General features: G+C 45.2%; 1 protein-coding gene across 4 annotated transcripts in view; it reads left to right on the forward strand.

The window, feature by feature from the left end:
- Nucleotides 1–22,546, forward strand: part of STXBP5 (syntaxin binding protein 5) — a 546,297-nt gene that overhangs the window by 518,066 nt on the left and 5,685 nt on the right. For all 4 annotated transcript variants that reach the window (XM_040350878.1, XM_040350875.1, XM_040350876.1 and 1 more), the window contains one exon: nt 3,995–4,215. In XM_040350878.1, the coding sequence (XP_040206812.1) occupies nt 3,995–4,215 (221 nt within the window). The remainder of the gene's footprint in view (nt 1–3,994; nt 4,216–22,546) is intronic.

Below are 22,546 nucleotides of genomic sequence, written 5' to 3' on the forward strand. Positions count from 1 at the left end.
CCTAACCAGGAGGATGATCTGCCTGAAAATAAGGCAGATATTCCTTGAGCGCTGTGAAATGCATCAACCTACCTGCATTTCCCCTGCCTGTACTCATCCAGTGCTTTTAATATTTATGCTTCAATAAAGACTTTCTACTTTACTCTCTGTGTGGGTGTGCCGCCGATCCGAAGATTTTCTGGTTGCTGTATTTTTCTGTTGATGCCTTAAAGGATTCAATACAGCAGGTTTCTTGTTTTGGCTCTTATGTCTGTACATATGCACAGACTTTTGTGGCTTAAGAACTGGTCAGCCAAGCTTCATTGTAAGAAGTTACTGGCAGGTTTAACCTTTGATGTGGAACATTTATTTGGCGAAGATTTTTGGAGGGAAGAGTTCTCTACTTCCTGTGAAGAAAAGCACCAAATGTCCCTTGTTTAAAACCTCAGGGACTGCTTTCCCAGGGCGGTTTCGCCGTCAACAGAGTGCTAGAGCAAGAGGCAAGCCACAAGGCCATGGCCAGAAAAAGCCCTGGGTCCAAAACTCTTCTAAGCCCAGCACCAAGCCCTCCTTTTGAGGAGAAGCCCCCACTCTATCGGTTGGGGGGAAGGCTGCTGCACTTTGCGGACATTTGGAGAACAATAGCTCAGGACGAGTGGGTCACCTCAACTATATCCTGCAGTTACAAGCTGGAGTTGTGGGGGGTTCCCCCTCAGAGGTTTTTAAGATCCAACATTCCTTCCGATCCTCCAAAAAGAGACTTATTACTTCAGGCACTATATCATTTAGTGCATCAGGGAGTGATTGTAGAGGTTCCTGTACCCGAGAGGGGCACAGGGTTTTACTCAAACCTTTTTTACGGTTCAAAGACCAAACAGGGGCACAAGGCCCATCTTGGACCTAAGATCTCTGAACCAATATCTACTGATCGAGTCCTTTTGGATGGAGTCTGTCCGCTCAGTAGTAGCCTCACTCCAGATGGGAGACTTTCTAGCCTCCATCGATATAAAAGGACACGCATCTTCACGTACCTATCTTTCAACCTCATCAGAGGTTCCTGCGCTTTGCAGTAGATGAACGTCACTTTTAGTTTGTGGCTCTACCCTTCGGGCTTGCTACAGCCCCCCGGGTGTTCACAAAGGTCCTAGCACCATTACTGGGTCCCTTAAGGGCCCAAGGGATCTTGGTGCTTGGAAATCTTGACGACCTCCTGCTCCGAGATCACTCACCACAAGCTCTAGAACAGAGCATAACATGCACAGTGCAGTATTTGGAAAGCTTATCATAAATACCGAAAAGTCAAACTTGAGACCAGCTCAAAGTCTAAAGTATCTAGGTCTGACCCTAGATACAGTCTAAGCAAGAGTATTATTGCCACCTGCAAGGATCTGTGCCCTGAAGACTCAGGTGTGTCAGATAAGGGACACCAGACAACCCTCCATTCGACTCTGTATGAGTCTTCTAAGGAGGATGGTATCCTCATTCGAGGCTGTGTCCTATGCCCAGTTCCATTCCAGTTCGCTACAACAAGACATCTTGTTGGCTTGGAGCAGGAGAGGAAAAGCCCTGGATTATCCAATGTCTTTATTTCCTCAGGTATGCGTAAGCCTACACTGGTGGTTACAGGATCAGAACCTGCAAAAGGGAAGATCCTTCCTCCCGGCAACTTGGAATGTACTGACTACAGATGCCAGTTCCTCAGTCTAGGAAGTGACCCTAGCTCATAGCTCAAGGGAAATGGTCAAGGACAGAACAGATTCTATCCATAAACATCCTGGAATTACGGGCCCTACGGTCTTGGATGATGGAGCTTCAGGACTACCCTATCAGGGTTCCAACCAAGGCTGTACCAGGAGTCGTTCAGCTCTAAAAGAGGTGAACCACATACTAGCCTGGGACATGGACATGTGCCAATTATATCGGCAGTCCACATCACGGGAATAGAAAACTGGAAGGCAGGTTATCTCAGCTGCCAGCCGATCTGACCCTTCCTCTTCGGGGGGGGGGGGGGACACAGTTATGATCACTTTATGTTGAATGAGCTCTTGTAGGAGAGAAAATATTGCTAGAGATTTTTCTAGGTCCCATGGGAGCCTGTTTCCAGTCTGTAGCCCTCTGATATTGTTTTGAGGACAAACAGACTGGTTGTCGTCTTCCACTGTGGGAAAAAAGCTTGACGCCTTCCTCCCAGGATAGAAGAGGGTGCCATTTGCACCTATTCCTAGTAATGTCACTGTCAGGGAAAGGGGTTAACACTAGAGGGCGATCAAGGGGTTAACTGTGTTCCCTCTCTGTATTCTAACTGTAGGGGGATGGGACTTACTAGGGACTTACACAAACAGATCCCGATTCTCGCTCTCTCAGGAGCGATCGCGGGTGGCCGGTGGTCATCGTACCCACCGGGCACTCGCATCGGCTCTGTGGGCAAGCCGCAGGGAGAACAGAGCGATCAGCTGTGTTTGATTGCTCAGTTCTCACATTTTAGGGACGGGGGACATCTACAGCATCGGATCGATGCTGCATCCACCCAGGTAAGGATGATTTAAATGAAAAACCCAAACCTATACTACCTTTTTAAGCTATTGTCTCCCCTAAACTTCTGTCTTTTTTCAGATACAGGACAGGTCCAAATATTAAAAGTCAGCAGCTGCAGTATTTGTAGCTGCTGGCTTTTAATATTTTTTTTTCAGCGGACATCCGCTTTAAGGACCACCTAACGCCGATATACGTTGGCAGAATGGCACGGCTGGGCACAGGCACGTACAGGTACGTCGCCTTTAAGAGCCCAGCCGTGGGTCACGCACGCGACCCGGTCCGAAGCTCCGCGGGACCCGCAGACCCGATTGGCGACGGTGTCCCGCGATCGGTCACAGGAGCTGAAGAACGGGGAGAGGTGTGTGTAAACACACCTTCCCCGTTCTTCACTGTGGCAATGTCAGTGATCGTCTGTTCCCTGATATAGGGAACGACGATCACTGACGTCACACATCCAGCCCCGCCCCCCTACAGTTAGAAGCACAAATGAGGTCACACATAACCCCTTCAGCGCCCCCTAGTGGTTAACTCCTAAACTGCAATTGTCATTTTCACAGTAATGAGTGCATTTTTATAGCACTTTTCGCTGTGAAAATGACAATGGTCCCAAAAATGTGTCAAAATTGTCTGATGTGTCCGCCATAATGTCGCAGTCACAAAAAAAAACCGCTGATCGCCATTAGTAGTAAATTAATAAAAATGCAATAAAACTATCCCCTATTTTGTAAACGCTATAAATTGTATGCAAACCAATCGATAAACGCATTTTTTTTTTTTTTTACCAAAAATATGTAGAATACGTATCGGCCTAAACTGAGAAAAAAATAATGTTTTTTTTATATCTTTGGGGATATTTATTATAGCAAAAAGTAAAAAATATTGCAAGGACGCCAATTTTGTTTGGGAGCCACATCGCACGACCGCGCAATTGTCCGTTAAAGCGATGCAGTGCCTAATCGCAAAAACTGGCCAGGTCCTTTACCTGCATAATGGTCCGGGTCTTAAGTGGTTAACTCCTTACCATCTTACAGTTGGGGAGGCGGCCTGTAACATGCTATAGAAGGTGAACTATCCTTTAAACTTGTAACATAAATCCAATGCAGAAGGGAAATCTGACCCAGCAACGATGGGCTGACCTTAAAAAACTGATTTAGACAAAGAAGGCATTTTATCTTTGAGACACTTTCGTGCATTTTTGAGCAGTAGTATTGTAAAAATCAGCGTTTCCTAGAGAACGATCTGTGAAGAGGCAGATTCACTAAATGCTATCTGTTTGCTAATCATCTGTCATTAGCAACGCACACAGGTTTTTGATCATGTGTAAAGCATTAGTTTACATAGTTATTGGTGTATAAATTGCATGAAACCATAAGGAGGTGGAGTATACACAGACTTGTAGTACAATTCAGGCACATATTTCTGTATGACTTATTTAGGTCTAGTTTTTAAGCATTACATTTTCTTTCTTTCCATATTTTAGTTGGAGAAACGGCATCTGGGAAAGCATCACGGAGCCTTGCTCAGCACATTCCTGGACCTGGGGGCATTGAAGGAGTTAAAGGAGCAGCATCTGGTGTTGCTGGTGATTTAGCACGGGCTAGATTGGCCCTGGATGAGAGAGGACAGAAACTTGGAGAATTAGAAGATAGGACAGCTGCTATGCTTGCCAGTGCTGACTCCTTCTCAAAGCAAGCTCATGAGGTACCGAAAATACTATGTTATTTAATGTCCCAATTTTTCTTTAAGTGAAAAGGTATCCAAACTAAAATTATTTATCATTCTGTGGCCCAAATCACTGGTAAAGTAAGCCTTTTCTTTAATAACACCTATTGATCATTTACCTATTTGCATAGTGGGGCCTAAATACAAAATTATGTTATCAGTTTCACCTGAAATTAATTTATATTTAGGCCCCCCACTGTTTGAGTCATGCTGCGTAAATGTGTACTGACCTGTTGACATGATCGAGAAACATGGAGGCTGCCATAGCTGACCTCTGCTTCTGCGTTTGCACGTTACTTTGTTCATGCTGACCCTTGATTCATTACTTTGAGTCACTTACTACCGTATTTATTGGGGTAAAGCGCGCACTGGCGCACCCCAAACCTAGAAGAGAATTTTAAGGAAAAAAAAGAAATACAGTTTGAATGCCCCTCGTCGGTGTCTTGCCCGGCGTCCATCGGCGGGCTTGTCCAGTCCGTCTGCGGCCTTGGTGGTGTCCTCCCCGCTTCTCCCGCGCTGTCTCTGAGCGCCGCCGCCGACATATACCGAGCGCAGTACACTCGGCTAGGCTCGGCCACGCTCGGCTCCTCTCGCATAAAGGCTAGGAGGCGGGACAGGGCATGACCGCGAGCAGAGCCGAGCATGGCCGAGCTTAGCCGAGTGTACTGCGCTCGGTATATGTCGGCGGCGGGGCTCAGACATCGCAGATCGGCGTATAACGCGCACCCATGATTTTCCCCTGATTTTAAGGGGAAAAAAGTGCACGTTATACGCCGATAAATACGGTAATTAAGTGTGCGATAGGAACTTCTGACTTTAATCTGCTGTCTTGTTTTGTGTCACTGAAATTATAGAAGACCGTGAAAAAGCATAAAGGTAAAATATAACTTTTATTTTTCATATATCATGGGACACAGAGTCAGGCTAATATTCATTACCTCTTGGGTTATACTTTGTCATCAGGTGAATGGACACTGGGAGATCAAAGTCTTTAGACAGGAAGTGCCCCTCCCTATATAACCCCTCCCATACAGGAAGCACATCAGTTTTTACCAGTGTCTACAAAGTGAATGGCACGGTTTGTTTGCGCTCTATGAGCTGCAGGTCTATAGTCCCACAAACAGTTCCAAAAATTAATCAAGGGATTGATCAATTGATCTATTTTATACAAGTTTTATGCTTAAATAAATGTTACCCGAGCCTCGCAAAGACGAGGTCCTGGACTCTGCAGAGTGGAAATCCTGGACACTACAGCGCTAAGGCATTTCCTACAGGGTACTGTACTATTCCAAGGGAGTGGACCCTAAACTTGAAAGGGTACCCAGTCCTTGAAGGTCCTGTGTGACAGGAACCCATCGTGAAGGGTGAAGATTGGGCCCTTAGTTTCTAAGTGGCCTTGTGCCTGGATGGGTAAGCGAAACCCCTTTATTATCTCACTAATTGTAACAATCAGTCAAGATAGCTAAAGGCTGGACACCTGTGTGCGGTGACCATCCGAGGGAGTTTTGGGCTAACTGTGGGTGTTTGCAAGTGTACCTTTTTTCTGCTTGTCTGGCTGTTTTTACCTGTATGATGGTGCGCTTTTTCGCTTGGTTCACCATGGCGCACATGTGTTCGCAAGTGCGCCGCTGTATTCTATAGTTTGTTTGGCGGCCATGGTGCACACGGCTTCCCTGTGCATGCAAAGTGGTCTTTTATTTGGGTGCACGAAGATTCGCTGGGACCGCGCACATGCATGTGCACGCACAGAATGTTCCAGCGCACACCCAGCTCATTTAAGCTGTGTAAGCCAAGCAGGTGGTGCTTACAGAAGGCAACTGTGGGACACAGAACAGGCTCTGAACAAACACTTGCAGTGGTTAATTTCTTCTTTCCTGGGTCACGTGAGTCACCAGATGTTGGTTGGCAGGCTAAAGGTGCTTAGCAGGATTGTTGCATTGGGGCTTGGTGACCCGGACCAAAATGCAGGTAAAGGACCTGGCCAGTTTTTGTGATTCGGCACTGCAACGCTTTAACTAACAATTGCGCGGTCGTGCGACGTGGCTCCCAAACAAAATTGGCGTCCTTTTTTCCCCACAAATAGAGCTTTCTTTTGGTGGTATTTGATCACCTCTGCGGTTTTTATTTTTTGCGCTATAAACAAAAATAGAGCGACAATTTTGAAATAAAATGCAATATTTTTTACTTTTTGCTATAATAAATATCCCCCAAAAATATATAAAAAAACGTTTTATTTCCTCAGTTTAGGCCGATACGTATTCTTCTACCTATTTTTGGTAAAAAAATCGCAATAAGCGTTTATCGATTGGTTTGCGCAAAATTTATAGCATTTACAAAATAGGGGATAGTTTTATTTTATTTTATTTTTTTACTACCAATGGCGGCAATCAGCAATTTTTTTTCGTGACTGTGACATTATGGCGGACACATAGGACAATTTTGACACATTTTTGGGACCATTGTCATTTTCTCAGCAAAAAATGCTATACAAATGCATTGTTTACTTTGAAAATTACAATTGAAGTTTGGGAGTTAACCACTAGGGGACGCTAAAGGGGTTAAGTGTGACCTCATATGTGTTTCTAACTGTAGGTGGGCGGGGCTGTACATGTGACGTCATTGATCTTCTTTCCCTATATCGGGGAACAGACGATCAATGACAGCGCCACAGTGAAGAACAGGGAAGCTGTGTTTACACACAGCTCTCCCCGTTCTTAAGCTCCGGGGTCCGATCGCGGGACTCCCACGGCTGGGCACTTAAAGAGGACGTACAGGTACCTGCTTCTGCCCAGCCGTGCCATTCTGCCGACGTATACAGTACAGACCAAAAGTTTGGACACACCTTCTCATTCAAAGAGTTTTCTTTATTTTCATGACTATGAAAATTGTAGATTTACACTGAAGGCATCAAAACTAAATATAAAAATAAATACAATTATATTTCATATTCTAGGTTCTTCAAAGTAGCCACCTTTTGCTTTGATTACTGCTTGGCACACTCTTGGCATTCTCTCGATGAGCTTCAAGAGGTAGTCACCTGGCGCAGCACCCCATCACTCTCCTTCTTGGTCAAATAGCCCTTACACAGCCTGGAGGTGTGTTTGGGGTCATTGTCCTGTTGAAAAATAAATGATGGTCCAACAAAACGCAAACCGGATGGAATAGCATGCCGCTGCAAGATGCTGTGGTAGTCATGCTGGTTCAGTATGCCTTCAATTTTGATTAAATCCCCAACAGTGTCACCAGCAAAGCACCATCACACCTCCTCCATGCTTCACGGTGGGAACCAGGCATGTAGAGTCCATCCTTTCACCTTTTCTGCGTCGCACAAAGACACAGGGGTTGGAACCAAAGATCTCAAGTTTGGACTCATCAGACCAAAACACAGATTTCCACTGGTCTAATGTCCATTCCTTGTGTTCTTTTGCCCAAACAATACCTACCTTTCAGTACTCACGACTGGTATATCCATACATACTAACCAACACTAAGCAAGTCACTAGTCCTCTCCTAAATGTCATATTGACAAGTGATCAATATCAAGTTGTTCTATTTGTACTAACCATTATAATTTAACGTATTTCAATTATCTTAAAACTTCTGAATATTGAATTTTTTGGGGACTAACAACTATCAAGCGCTTAAGTCGACCAACAATTCATGCATGGTCCACATATACCCATCCCTACTTACCCATCCCTCCCACCTCCTGTCCTCCATCAAGCTAGTGTTCAGCCCCATCATTATATATTGACACCCTATTGACATATGCAGAGTGGGCACTATACCGTCCCCCCTCACTCTATATTTAGATTACTGCATTTAAATTTTATTAATTTTTCTTCATGAGTGTCAACACATGATCGGTCTGAACACAACGTGTCCGGATCACGTTCATTGTTAAATGTTTGTCCATGTCCTGTCCACAACTTTTTGCGTATAATTGTATACTTCTTTAAGGTAGCCACGTTATATTTTTTTTGGCCACCGCCTTACCTTTCATGTAACTTGTATTATTTAATGCCTATTTTTATATTTTTGATACTAATAAATCTACTTAAAACGTATCCTTGCCTTCACATATTGATCACCACAGTGTTGCTCATAGTAATCCCTTTAAGCCCAAGCTGGCTGCCTTCCTCTCTTTTCTCCAATTCCCCCAATTCTTTCTTCTTATCCCCCCTACCTCTTTTCATCCTATTTTTTGTGACAATAGTTATTGATTACAGCAACACGACCCATTGGGTACTAGATCAGTTTAGGGAATATATACTATTCCCTACACACATCAGTGGATATTTTGCACCAACCCCCTCTCCCGTCCTTTCCCCTTTTTATACTCTTCTGCTTGTTGCCTTTCTTTAACAGTGATTTCCTAGCAGATATTCTACCATGAAGGCCTGATTCACACAGTCTCCTCTTAACAGTTCTAGAGATGTGTCTGCTGCAAAAGGTGGCTACTTTGAAGAACCTAGAATTTGAAATATGTTTTCAGTTGTTTCACACTTTTTTGTTATGTATAATTCCACATGTGTTAATTCATAGTTTTGATGCCTTCAGTGTGAATCTACAATTTTCATAGTCATGAAAATAAAGAAAACTCTTTGATTGAGAAGGTGTGTCCAAACTTTTGGTCTGTACTGTATGTGCAGGAGGCGGTCCTTAAGTGGTTAAGGGGTCTCCCTTCTAAAAAGGGCGTGTTTTATACACACCCAAGTACTCTTTGTTTGTGGCTATTAAATGTCTTCCAAAAAGAGGAGTGGGTCTAACACTACAGGGAAGGGCACGCCTATGTCATCAGTAGTTCCTGATGAACTTGGTCATCTCCCTATTGTTGTATCCCCTGAAAGACCAGAGGCTTCCGGGCAATCTGAGCCGTTGCGCCTATCTGGTATTGTGCCTACACTCAATTACGGATGAACTGTCCTCAGTCCTACTGGGTTTAGAGCACAGGATTGCCGACATGATCACCATCATTCCGCAGGGTGGCAGGAAGCGTGACAGATCCCCCTCCCTGGAGCCTCCATGTTTGGAGAAGAAATGGGTCGAAAATGGAAAGAGTTTAAAGCTCAGGATTTGGTGGAGTGCCTGACAGATGAGGCTCCTTCCGCACAATCTAGACAAGGAGACATCCAGCTGATGTCTGGCTCTCGGTCACAGAGGCTTCTCATCCAGACCTTGACCAAAATGGTTCATTCTGCCTTTAAGTTGCCTCTTTAATAAATAGAGGTGACTGAGCCCCCCTGGTCCTCTTGGGATCTCTGAGGCCTTTTCAGGCTGCACAGTCTTTCCCCCTACCCCCCTGCTGGAACAGGCAGTGTGTGCTGATTAGGAATATCCTGATATGATTGTGTTCCTCTTGTTTCCCTTTTGTATCCCATGGATCAAATATCCGTTAAACAGAGCAGATCAGCCGTAGATGCATCGGTCTCTTCCTTAAATAAGATCTTAACTTGTACAGTAGATAATGCACAGGGCTTAAAAGACCCTGTTGACAAGAAATTTGAGTTATTATTAAAGGCTTCCTTTTCTTTGGCCAGTTCTGCCAGCCAGCTGTTGCAGCAATTGGTATTTGCCAGTCTGTAAAGGATCAGATCAAAAGGCTTAACCAAAAGGATGTTCTGCCTAAAAATAGGACAGATATTCCTTGAGGGCTGTGTTTTGCTGTTGACGCCTTTTAAAATGGATTCAATACAGCAGGTTTCTCGTTGGTCCTCTTGTCTGTATATATGCACACTCTCTTTTGGCTTAAAAACTGGTCAGCCGAGCATCCTTATGAAAAGTTATTGTCAGGTTCCCCTTTTTTTATGGGGAACGTTATTCAGTGATCATTTGGATAAATATATCGAAAAAGATTTCCAAAGAGAAGAGTTCTTTACTCCCTGTAAGGAAAATCAACAAACTTCCCTTGTTTAAAACCGCATGGACTACTTCCTCAAATGTCAATGCGGTTCCGCCACCAACAGGGCACTAGGGCCAGGGGAAAGCCGCAAGCCATGGCCACTAAAAAGGCCCCAAGTCCAAACATTATTTTAAAACCAGCACCGAGCCCTCCTTTTCAGGGGACGCCCCACTCCATCGAGTGGGGGGAAGGTTGCTGCACTTTGCGGATATTTGAAAAACAACAATTTCAGGACTAGTGGGTGACCTCAATTATATCTCCAGTTACAGGCTGGAGTTGCGGGGGATGCCCCCCCACCCAGAGGTTTTTAGGATCCAGCGTTCCCTCTAAAAATAAACATTACTTCAAGCAGTACATCATCGAGTGCATCAAAGAGTAATTGCAGAGGTTATAGTACTTCAAAGGGGTTTACAGTTCAGAAACCAAACAGGGACACCAGGCCCATTTTGGACCTAAAGATCCCTGAACAAGTATCTAGCGATACAGTCCTTTCGGATGGAGTCTGTCTGCTCAGTAGTAACCTCACTCCAGAGCGGAGACTTTCAAGCCTCCATCGATATAAAAATCACATATTTAAATATACCTATTTTTTCAGCCTCCTCAGAGGTTCCTATGTTTTGTAGTAGAGGAACATCATTCTCCGTTTGTGGCTCTACCCTTCAGGCTAGCTACAGCTCCCCAGGTGTTTAATGAAGGTTCTAGCACCAGTACTGGGTCTTTGGGGGGGCCCAAGAGATTCTGGTGCTTGGGTATCTGGACGACCTCCTGCTCAGAGATCACTCAGTTCAGACTCTAGAACAGAGCATAATACTGTATACACAGTGCAGTATTTAAAAAGCTTAGGATAAATCATAAATACAGAAAAATCAGCTTTGAAATCAGCTCAGTCTAAAATATGTAGGTTTGATCCTAAACACGGTCCAAGTAAGAGTTTTTCTTGCCACCCGTAAGGATCTGTACCCTGAAGGATCAGGTGCGTCAGATAAGGGGGACCAGATAACCCTCCATTCAGCTCTAAGAGTCTTCTAGGGAAGATGGTATTCTCCTTCGAGGCGGTGCTCTATGTCCAGTTCCATTCCAGGCCCTTGCAACAAGACATCTTGTTGGCTTGGAACAGGGGAAGAAAAGCCCTGGATTATCATAATGTGCTTATCTCCTCAGGCATGCTTAAGCCTAAATTGGTGGCTGCAGGATCAGAACCTGCGAAAAGGAAAATCTTTTCTCCCAGTAACTTGGAGAGTACCGACTACAGATGCCAGGCTCTCGGGCTGGGGAGCAACCCTAGACAGGCTCTCAGCCCAGGGGGAATGATCAGGAACAGAACAGTTCCTGCCTATCAATGTCCTGGAATTATGGGCAGTATGTCTGGCCCTACACTCCTGGATGGTGGAGCTTCAGGACTACCCTATAAGGGTCCAGTCCAACAATGCCACTGCAGTGGCCTATATAAACCACCAGTGCAGTACCAGGAGTCGTTCAGCTCTGAAGGAGCTGATTTACATACTAGCGTGGGTAGAGGGACAGGTGCCAATTATATTGGCAGTCCATATCCCAGGAATAGAGAACTGGAAGGCAGATTATCTCAGCCACCAGCAGATCTGCCCAGGGGAATGGTCCCTACACCCAGAGGTATTCCAGGAAGTTTGCCAACGTTGGGGATGGCCAGAGGTTGATCTACTGGCATTCCAGGTTCAGCTACAGCAGTTTGTGTCCCGAACAAGGGATCCTTTGGCAATCAGAGCAGACGCGCTCTGATAGTTCCATGGAGCCAATACTCCCCGGTTTATGCTTTCCCTCCGATCTCTCTTCTTCCACATTGTTGCGCAGGATTCAGAAATAGGGAGTTCCAGTCATTCCGGTGGCACCAGCCTTGCCCAGAATGCCTTGGTCCCCGGAGATTGTGAGACCAACAATTAACGGGCCACAAACGCTTCCACAGCGCCCCGATCTACTGTCTCAAGCTCCTATATTCCACCCCAATTTACAGTCTTTAAATTTGATGGCATGGCTATTGAAGCCAGGGTGTTAAAGGACCGTGGCATCTCGGAGCCAGTGGTGGCTACCCTGGTGAAATGCTTGAAAAGCTGTCACCAGGAAGATCTAGCATAAGGTCTGGAAGACTTATATTGCTTGGTGTGAAGCCAAAAAATGGCATCCACAGAAATACGTGATTGGGGGAGTTCTCTTTTCTACAGTCAGCTGTAGAAATTAAATTGGCTTTTAGTACAATTAGAGGTCAAGTTTCGGCCCTATCAGTATTTTTCCAAAGGCCTTTGGCCTCCCATTCACTGATCCAAACCTTTATGCAAGGGGCAACTATGTGTCCTTGGGCTGGAACTTGGTGCTGTTTGTGTTACAGAAACAAACATTCGAACCTATTAAGAAAATTCCATTGGACTTGCTATCACGCAATCTAGCCTTCCTGATTGCCATAACCTTGGCTAGGAGGGTGTCGGAGTTGGCGGCCCTTTCGTGCAAGGAACCATACTTGATCCTTTACAACGACAGGGTCATGTTACGACCCGTTCCATCAAAGACATTATTTTGCCTTCTTTTTTATCTCGGCTTTGTTCGGCGGAAGGGAGACGACTGCATTCTTTGAACGTTGTCCGGGCAGTCAAGGTATATTTGTCCAGATCTGCGGAGATCCGAGGACAAGACTCAAATGGATGTTCGAGCAGCCAAGGATTCGGCTTTTGACCGCAGTGTACTGCAGGCTGCTGTATAAAATTTGGATGGCTATTATTATTTTGGCAGGGTGTATCCCTTCCCTTAAGGCTATTTCTCTGGGACGTCCCTGCAGGTAATGAATATTAGCCTAACTCTGTGTACCATGATGTATGAAAAAGAAAATAGGATTTTAACGTCATACTTACCTGTAAAATGCTTTTCTTTGAGTACATCATGGGACACAGAGGTCCCTCTCCTCTTATTTTGAGTAGTGCTTGCTACAAAACTGATATGCTTCCTGTATGGGAGGGGTTATATAGGGAGGGGCACTTCCTGTCTAAAGACTTTAAACTACCAGTGTCCATTCACCTGATGATGTATAGCCCAGCAGGTAATGAATATTAGCCTGACTCTGTATCCCATGATGTACTCAAAGAAAAGGATTTTACAGGCAAGTATGATGTAAAAATCCTATTTTTTATAAAGTAGGAAGTGTCAGCCCTCATATTTCTCTTGGTAAATAGAAAATTAAGGGACAGCAAATAAGGAATTTAAAAGCAAGCAATCGGATTACCAGAGGTAATTGTACTGCAACGTTATACTGCCTTGATAGTTTCTATTTATTTTGCATATATTAAGGGACACAGGATTTATTACAAGATAATTGGGTATACTGCTGCCTTCAGGAGGACTTGAACACTGGCAAACAATAAGTCGTTGGCCAGCCTGGTATGACCCCTCCCATCCGCATCATGCTTAATTTTCGTGCTAGTGCCTTATGAGGATGTATGTCTTTTCATTTAGTGTATGTTTACCAATCTGGCCATATGAGAAGCAAATGGATCTATTTAATCAGCAATCTGTAGATCTCATAGAAATGTTGTGAAATGTATTTTCTGAGCTGCTGTACATGATTTCCACTGCTTTACTCTGCACTGCATTGTGCAACCAGTAGGTGTAGCTATAAGGTAGGCAGGAACTTGACCATTGGACATTATTACAGGATGTTCATTTCCTTTGGTAGTGAAGACGGAGAGCTAATTACTGCTCTTGCTGTCACATGGCATTGTTGCCCAAAATTTTTATAATAGCAAGTTTAAATATCAAGAAAATTTTTCATTACAGTATGTGGATTCAAATGTTTTTTTGTTTAAACAGCTTGGCAGCTTTTAAAACATGTAAAAATCTTCACATGCGAGCATGGGCTGCAAGCTGGGAGAAAGCTCAAGGTGAAATATTTTTTTGCCCCAATTTTTTGAAAATGTAGAAACGCGCTGGTATTGAGGGAGTTAAAGACATGGAACTTGAGAATGGTTCACAAAATTAATTAATGTCCAGGTTATGCACAGAGGAAAAGAATGGGTTAATGTACTGGTCACATACAGTGGTATCACCGATATGAAGGGGTAAAGCGGAGGTAAAGTCCGCTATAATTTTTTTTTTTAAGGCCCCCAGGTAGGTTATGCCATAATGTATTAGTACGCACAGCATATTATTACATTATGGCATACTTGCCTGTCATATGGTGTCCTCCTGCACAGCTGTGGGAGCCCCGGCGCTTCCATCTTTGCCTGGTTTTCTTTCCGGGTCCTGTGCCTTCGGCCACTTGATAGGCCAGGCCACGATGACGCCACTCCTGGGCATGCACAAGGGTGTCACATTATCGCGGCACGGATTGGGGGTTGATCTGGGCCATAAATGTTCGCTGATCTGCGCATGTGTGGCTCAGTGAACATGACAGCTGACAGGCAGAAGGATGGCAAAATAGACCAATAGGGTGTCTTCTGTCATAAATACCCTGCCTGTCAGCCATTTGATTAAAATACAAGTTTACATCCACTTTAATATTCATATGTGCAGGATAAGGGAAGTTAAGGTATTGTATACCAGGGTTACTATAACAGGTCACATAAAAAACCATGGAGCTAGTCTGTGTAGGCGAGGAAGGGGTATGAAAGGGTTAACAAAAATGATTCTTATGACACTGAAATAGGATTAGCAGCTGCTGATTCATTCTATCATTTTGTGCTCATTGGCAATTACATGATCTCTCCCCTTCCCCTGTTATAAATTAGCACAGTGTGCACATTGGGCGAGTTTACTACTGCCTGTATTAGAAAGACTGAAACTTTTTTTTTTTTTTTAATTCCCAAATCTCCCTGAAAAGGTGAGCCAGATTCTTGCCTCATCAATTCTTAGTGGATTAGACTGATAACTGTTCGAGCTTTTGGTCTTTAACCACCTGCTGATCACAATAAATATACAGGTGAAGGCACAATCACTTACAGTGGGGATCGAAAGTTTGGGCACCCCAGGTAAAAAATTGTATTAATGTGCATAACGAAACCAAGGAAAGATGGAAAAATCTCCAAAAGGCATCAAATTACAGATTAGACATTCTTATAATATGTCAAAAAAAAGTTAGATTTTATTTCCATCATTTACACTTTCAAAATGACAGAAAACAAAAAAATGGCGTCTGCAAAAGTTTGGGCACCCTGCAGAATTTATAGCATGCACTGCCCCCTTTGCAAAGCTGAGACCTGCCAGTGTCATGGGTTGTTCTCAATCATCGTCTAGGAAGACCAGGTGATGTCAATCTCAAAGGTTTTAAATGCCCAGACTCATCTGACCTTGCCCCAACAATCAGCACCATGGGTTCTTCTAAGCAGTTGTCTAGAAAACTGATACTGAAAATAGTTGACACTCACAAAGCTGGAGAAGGCTATAAGAAGATAGCAAAGCGTTTTCAGATGTCAATATCCTCTGTTCGGTATGTAATTAAGAAATGGCAGTCATCAGGAACAGTGGAAGTTAAAGCAAGATCTGGAAGACCAAGAAAAATATCAGACAGAACAGCTCACAGGATTGTGAGAAAAGCAATTCAAAACCCACGCTTGACTGCATGATCCCTCCAGAAAGATCTGGCAGACACTGTGGTACACTATTCCACTATAAAGAGATACTTGTACAAATATGGTCTTCATGGAAGAGTCATCAGAAGAAAACCTCTTCCACGTCCTCACCACAAAAATCAGCGTTTGAACTTTGCAAATGAACATATAGACAAGCCTGATACATTTTGGAAACAAGTTCTGTGGACCGATGAGGTTAAAATAGAACTTTTTGGCTGGAATGAGCAAAGGTACATTTGGAGAAGAAAGGGCACAGAATTTAATGAAAATAACCTTTGTCCAACTGTTAAGCATGGGGGTGGATCAATCATGGTTTGGGGTTGTATTGCAGCCAGTGGCACATGGAACATTTCACGAGTAGAAGGAAAAACAGATTCAATAAAATTTCAGCAAATGGTAACTTAATGCCATCTGTGAAAAAGCTGAAGTTAAAGAGAGGATGGCTTCTACAAGTGGATAATGATCCTAAACACACCTCAAAATCCACGGGGGATTACATCAAGAGGCGTAAACTGAAGGTTTTGCCATGGCCTTCACAATCTCCTGACCTCAACATAATTGAAAATTTATGGATAGACCTTAAAAGAGCAGTGCGTGACAGACAGCCCAGAAATCTCAAAGAACTGGAAGACTTTTGAAGGGAAGAATGGGCAAAGATACTTCAAACAAGAATTGAAAGACTCTTGGCTGGCTACAAAAAGTGTTTACAAGCTGTGATACTTGCCAAAGGGGGCAGTACAAGATATTAACTCTGCAGGGTGCCCAAACTTTTGCAGACGCCATTTTTTTGTTTTCTGTAATTTTGAAAGTGTAAATGATGAAAATAAAATCTAACTTTTTTTTGACATATTATAAGAATGTCTAATCTGTAATTTGATGCCTTTTGGAGATTTTTCCATCTTTCCTTGGCTTCGTTATGCACATTAATACAAATTTTTACCTGTGGTGCCCAAACTTTCAATTCCCACTGTACCTCCTGGAGAGTGTTCTTCATCTGGCCAACTGTTGTGAAGGGTGTTTTCTTCACCAGGGAAAAAATTCTTTGGTCATCCACCACAGTTGTTTTCTGTGGTCTTCTGGGTCTTTTGGTGTTGCTGAGCTCACCGGTGCATTATTTCTTTTTAAGGATGTTCCAAACAGATGATTTTGCCACACCTAATGTTTTTGCTATCTCTCTGATGGGTTTGTTTTTTCAGCCTAATGATGGCTTGCTTCACTGATAGTGACAGCTCTTTGTATCTCATATTGAGAGTTGATAGCAACAGATTCCAAATGCAAATAGCACACTTGAAATGAACTCTGGACCTTTTATCTGCTCCTTCTAAATGGGATAATGAGGGAATAACACACACCTGGCCATGAAACAGCTGAGCAGCCAATTGTCCCATTACTTTTGGTCCCTTAAAAAGTGGGAGGCACATATACAAACTGTTTTAATTCCTACACCGTTCACCTGATTTGGATGTAAATACCCTCAAATACCCTCAAATTTAAAGCTGAAAGTCTGCAGTTAATGCACATCTTGTTTGTTTAATTTAAAATCCATTGTGGTGGTGTATAGAGCCAAAAAGATTATAATTGTGTCAATGTCCCAATATTAATGGACCTGACTGTATGACCCTTAATGAACTGCAAGAAAAGGATTTTATGGTAAGTACAAATATGTTTTATTGCTTGCCTATGCTTAATGTATTTTTGAAGGATAGTTATGAAAAAAAATTGATTTTGTTTTGCTTAAGTATACCCTGGGTACATTTATTAATATATGCATTTTCATGTACCTTCATTCGTAAAAATTATTGGGTTGCTTTTGCATTCGGTAGTAGTGAAAAAGTGACAGCAATAGGGCCAAGGAAGGTTTTCTATATTGACTCAGAGTGGTTCTAGACCCACCATTTGAGAGGACTATTACATTTTTTTCTTAATGTTGAAAGATTTTCATACAGCTCCGGGGAGTACAGTTTTTTGCCGGTATCAAGGCAATTAAGCATCAATTCAATAAACATACAATAGCTGTTTTTTACCGGCCAAAGCATTTGAATCTCTGCCATCCAATTCTGAGATATACACAGCTCTGCTGGGCAGGACAGGAGATCTAGGGCTCCATTCACACTAATGCTTTTTTTTTATGCATTTTGCATTTTTCAGAAATGCAGGGAAATTTTTTAACATGGTTTCCTATGGAACGTTCACATCAATGCTTTTTTGTGCCTCTGTGTTTTTGGAAAGGGTCGGGGACTTTTTTCCCTGCAAAAAGCAGTGCGTAATAGAATTCAATGAACCCGCATCCAAAACGCAAGTACGGCGTTTTTACCGTGATTTTGCCATGATTTGCGTTCGTTTTTTTTTTTTAACCTGTTTATAGCTGGTTGTTAAAGGAAATGTAAAAAAAAAAAAAAATTGGCTGCTAAAAAAAGAAAAAAAAGCAAATCGCGGTAAAATCGCGACAAAATCACAGTAAAAACGTGTGTCGAAAAACGCAGCAAGCACCGTCTGCAGCCTTGGTGTCCTCCCCGCTTCTCCCGCGCTGTCTCTGAGCGCCGCCACCGACATATACTGAGCGCAGTACACTCGGCTAGGCTCGGCCACGCTCAGTTCTTCTCGCATAAAGGCTAGAAGGTGGGACAGGGCGTAGCCGAGCTTAGCCGAGTATACTGCGCTCGGTATATGTCCGCGGCAGCGCTCAGACAGCGCGGAATGGCGTATAACACGCACCCACGATTTTCCCCTGATTTTAAGGGGAAAAAAGTGCACGTTATACGCAGATAAATACGGTATTTAAATATGTCACCCTTTTCTCTTATCGTCCATGGACGGACACAGCCTTCACAAGTCTTGACAAGTGGGCTATGTTGCTGTTCATAGGAGAGGACTAGGCAGAACATGTTAAACTATGTTAAAGTAACATGTATTTAAATATCTAACAGCCCCGCCCAGGGGGGCGGTCTCTCCGGACGTAACCCTCAGCATGCAGCCTCGGTTTTTTTTCTGCCTAGCAAAGGAGGAGGACGTGGCTCCCTTTGGGCCCAGCTCCCTGAGAAAATTGTTCTTTTTATTTTCTTTTTAATTTTCTTTATTTGAGAATCTTCTATCAACTCAATATATAGATCCTTGTAGTCTACTCAGTCCAGCCAGCGAGCGTGAGCACACCATAGCTAAGGGCTGGGTCTGCTACAACTTACCCCATGACTCCTGGGGTGGCCGGTGAGCTGGTTGCTCCAGGGTCCACACATGACTGGGCTGTGGTGTTGTCTCACTCACAGTGGACCGGGCCAACAGCTACTCCAGCTACTGCCTGTCAGGAATGTGCCAGCGGGTCCTCTCATGGATGGGTAAGTACAATCCTTCATGCCTCTGCGGGTCGGTACGGCTGGGCGTTCCTGGGGTTAGGGGGTCCTCCTATCCTCCCTTTCCCTGCTGTCACATTTTCCCTCTGCTGTTCTACCACTGTTACCGGGGTGGACCTTTTACCACCCGGGGACTGTGGGGTGTCTGGGCCCATTTTTGGCTGTGGGGATGTGCTTTGCCTTAGGGAATCCTAATTTGACCTTCTTGTCCACATTGCAGCGTTCCGCTGCCATTTTGGCTGTGCCAGCGCCATTTCTTTTGCAGTCTGCTGTTTGCATGGAAATCTTGTTATTGCAGTTGGCCATTTTACTGTGGCCGTGCCCTGTTATATCTGAGGTGTCTGGCAGCCATTTTGCATGGGGTTTTGGCCTTTAGTGCTGGCTTTCTATATGGTGCGCATCACATATCTCCTCACAGCTTTTTCCTCACACCACACGCTGTGTACTGAGGGCGGGCAGTGGCACTGAGCAGTTTCTTGCTGGGTTGGTGAGTCCCCTGGGTAATCCCCCGGTCAGCGCAGCAAGGAGGGTGGGCTTTTTCAGCTCTTGCATAAGTCCCTGAGAACTGTCTGTGGTTATGGAGTCAGTATCTGGCCCTTCTTCCCAAACCATGTCTGAGGTGGCAGCTGGTGCTCCTGCACCTGCGGTTCCCATGGACACTTTGTCAGCAGTCCTGGAAACATTTGTTGCCAGGATGGAAGCGGCGTGCGGGCGTAAGGGGGGTAAAAAGCACCACCTTCCCCCTCCATCTCCTGGGGAATGCTCTGACTCAGACCCAGGCCTGGCTCCGGCACAGGACCCCGGTTCTGGGTTGTCAAGGGATGTGGACCAGGACCTTCCTTGTGAGGAAGACTCCTCACTTGGGTCGGGTCAGTACAGGACAGGGCACTTGTTAGTGTGCTTATCAGTACTGTAAGGGACTCCCTTAAGCTGGATAGTGCAGCTGAGGCATCCACTGAGGGCTCAGTCTTTTTTGGGTCCCACAAGTCGGACCGCTCTGTGAAGGTTTTTCCTTATGTGTCTTTTTTTGACAAGTTCATTGATAAGGAATGGGAAAAGCCGCAGAAGTCCTTTGTGGTTCCTCATCGCCTGGCGGTCCGTTAACCTTTTGAGGACAACCTTTTGAAAAAATGGGCTTCTCCGGTGGTTGATCCCCCAGTTGCCCGGTTAAATAAGGTGACCACTCTACCTATAGAAGGGACCCCTGCCTTCAAGGACCATACTGATAGGAGGTCCGAGGGGCTGACCCGCTCAATGCTTACCATGCTGGGGTCCGCATCGTGGCCTATTGTGGCTGAAACCTTGGTGTCTCAGACACTTACTGAATGGGCAAAAGTTTTGCACCAGACTGTGGAGGAGCACCAGCTCCCTCCTGAATTTATTAGACTGGCTGACCAGTTGGTCCAGGGCCTTGTATATGTCTGTGATTCTACACTGGATGCAGCCCCCTTGATATCCAGAGCCTCTGTTTCAGTGGAGGTTTTACACCGCCTGATTTGGCTGAAATGCTGGTTTGCTGACCAAGCATCCAAAAAAGCCCTGGCAGATTTACCCTTCAAAGGTGGGAGGCTTTTTGGTACCTCGCTGGACGACATTATTAAGGATGTCACTGAAAGTAAGAGCACTCTCCTCCCTCAGTCTACCAAAGAGAAGGAGCCGCGCCATAAGCCGGGCCCTTTGTTTCCCACTCAGAAGCAGTATTTTCGGCAGTCAGGGTCCTCGGGTAAACCCTCCCAGGCCGACAAAGGCTCAGCTGGGGGACAGAAACATCCCTGGGTGCATAAACCGAACAAACCGGTATCCAAACCTGCCACTGCATGAAGTTTTGCCCCTGCCCGACTTATGGTTGGGGGGGGCGGCTTTGCAGGTTCACAGCTCGGTGGACCTCCCTGCTCTCTGACCAGTGGGTCTGTGAGGTGGTCTCTTCAGGGTACAAGATAGAGTTTCTTTCCTGTCCACCGAACAGATTCTTTCCCTCAAGTCTCCCTCTCCTTCCTGCTCGTCGGTCTGCCCTATTGGGGGCAGTGCAAGACTTGCTAAGTTGCGGGGTAATTTTACCCGTTCCGCAGGACGAGAGGTTTCAGGGATTTTATTCAAATCTGTTTGTGGTCCCGAAGAAGGACGGGGTCCGTCCAATCTTGGACCTCAACGCCCTGAATGCCTTTGTGAGAGTAAGGAAGTTCCGCATGGAATGCATTCGCTAGGTGGTGGCTGCGCTCCATCCGGGGGACTTTCTGGCATCCTTGGACATCAAGGACGCATACTTGCATGTCTCAATTTGCGCAAATCACCAGAGGTTTTTTGCGCTTTGCCATAGGGGAAGACCACTATCAGTTTGTGGCCCTTCATTTTGGACTAGCGTCAGCACCTAGAGTTTTCACCAAGGTGCTCGCAGCGATCTTAGCTTTGAGGCAGCGAGGCATTGCTGTTGTGGGCTACTTAGACGATCTCCTTCTGAGAGCAGCTTCTGGCTCAGAATTAGAGGTGGATGTGTCTATAGCCAGCCAGACCCTCCAAGAATTCGGGTGGGTGTTAAACATACAGAAGTCGGTCCTGGTTCCGACTCAGCATTTGGAGTACCTAGGGTTGATTCTGGACTCCGGAGGCGAGAGTCTTTCTTCCCCTGGAAAAATTGCAGACTCTTGAGTCTGCGGTGAAGCTGTTGGCATCCCGCAAATGGTCGTCTCTCCATTTTTGCATGCGAGGCCTGGGTCTGATGGTAGCCTCTTCCGAGGCAGTACCATATGCCCAGTTCCACACTTGAGTATTGCAGAAGGAGATCCTGTCCAAATGGAACCAATCTCCATTGTCTCTGGATCGTCAGATTCAGGTAAGCCACCTAGTCAGAGTCTCTCTGAATTGGTGGCTGAGATCCCCGGCTCTTCGGTCCGGGAAGTTGTTTCTTCCCTTCCAGTGGACGGTGATTACAATGGACGCCAGGCCCAGGGTCGCTGGACTCTAGAATCCCGTCTGCTGATCAATGTCCTGGAACTTTGGGTGATCAGGCTATGCCTCTCCTCGTGGTCGAGAAGGTTGCAAGGTCGCCCAATCAGGATCCAGTCGGACAATGCCACGGCGATGGCTCATGTCAACCATCAGGGGGAAACACAGAGCTCGGCTGCAGTGTCCGAGGTCGCTCACATTCTGCGGTGGGCGGGACGGAAAGAAGCGTGTTGGCTCTGTCGGCCATCTACATTCCTGGCGTAGAAAAATGGCAGGCAGACTACCTGAGTCGCCAGATGCTGGACCAGGGGGAATGGTCATTGCATCCGGAGGTGTTTCAACTCCTTTGCAGGAGGTGGGGCACACCGGACGTGGATCTCCTGACCTCTCACCTCAACCTGTCAAGGTTCGTGGCCAGGTCCAGAGATCCCTGGGCAGACGCGTTGGTGGCCCCGTGGGGTCAGTATCGGCTGATTTATGCCTTTCCCCCATTGAAGTTGCTTCCTCGGCTGCTCCGCAGAGTGGAGGCTGAG

Source organism: Rana temporaria, chromosome 4 (assembly GCF_905171775.1).
Source record: "Rana temporaria chromosome 4, aRanTem1.1, whole genome shotgun sequence".
Classification (NCBI taxonomy): Eukaryota; Metazoa; Chordata; class Amphibia; order Anura; family Ranidae; genus Rana; species Rana temporaria.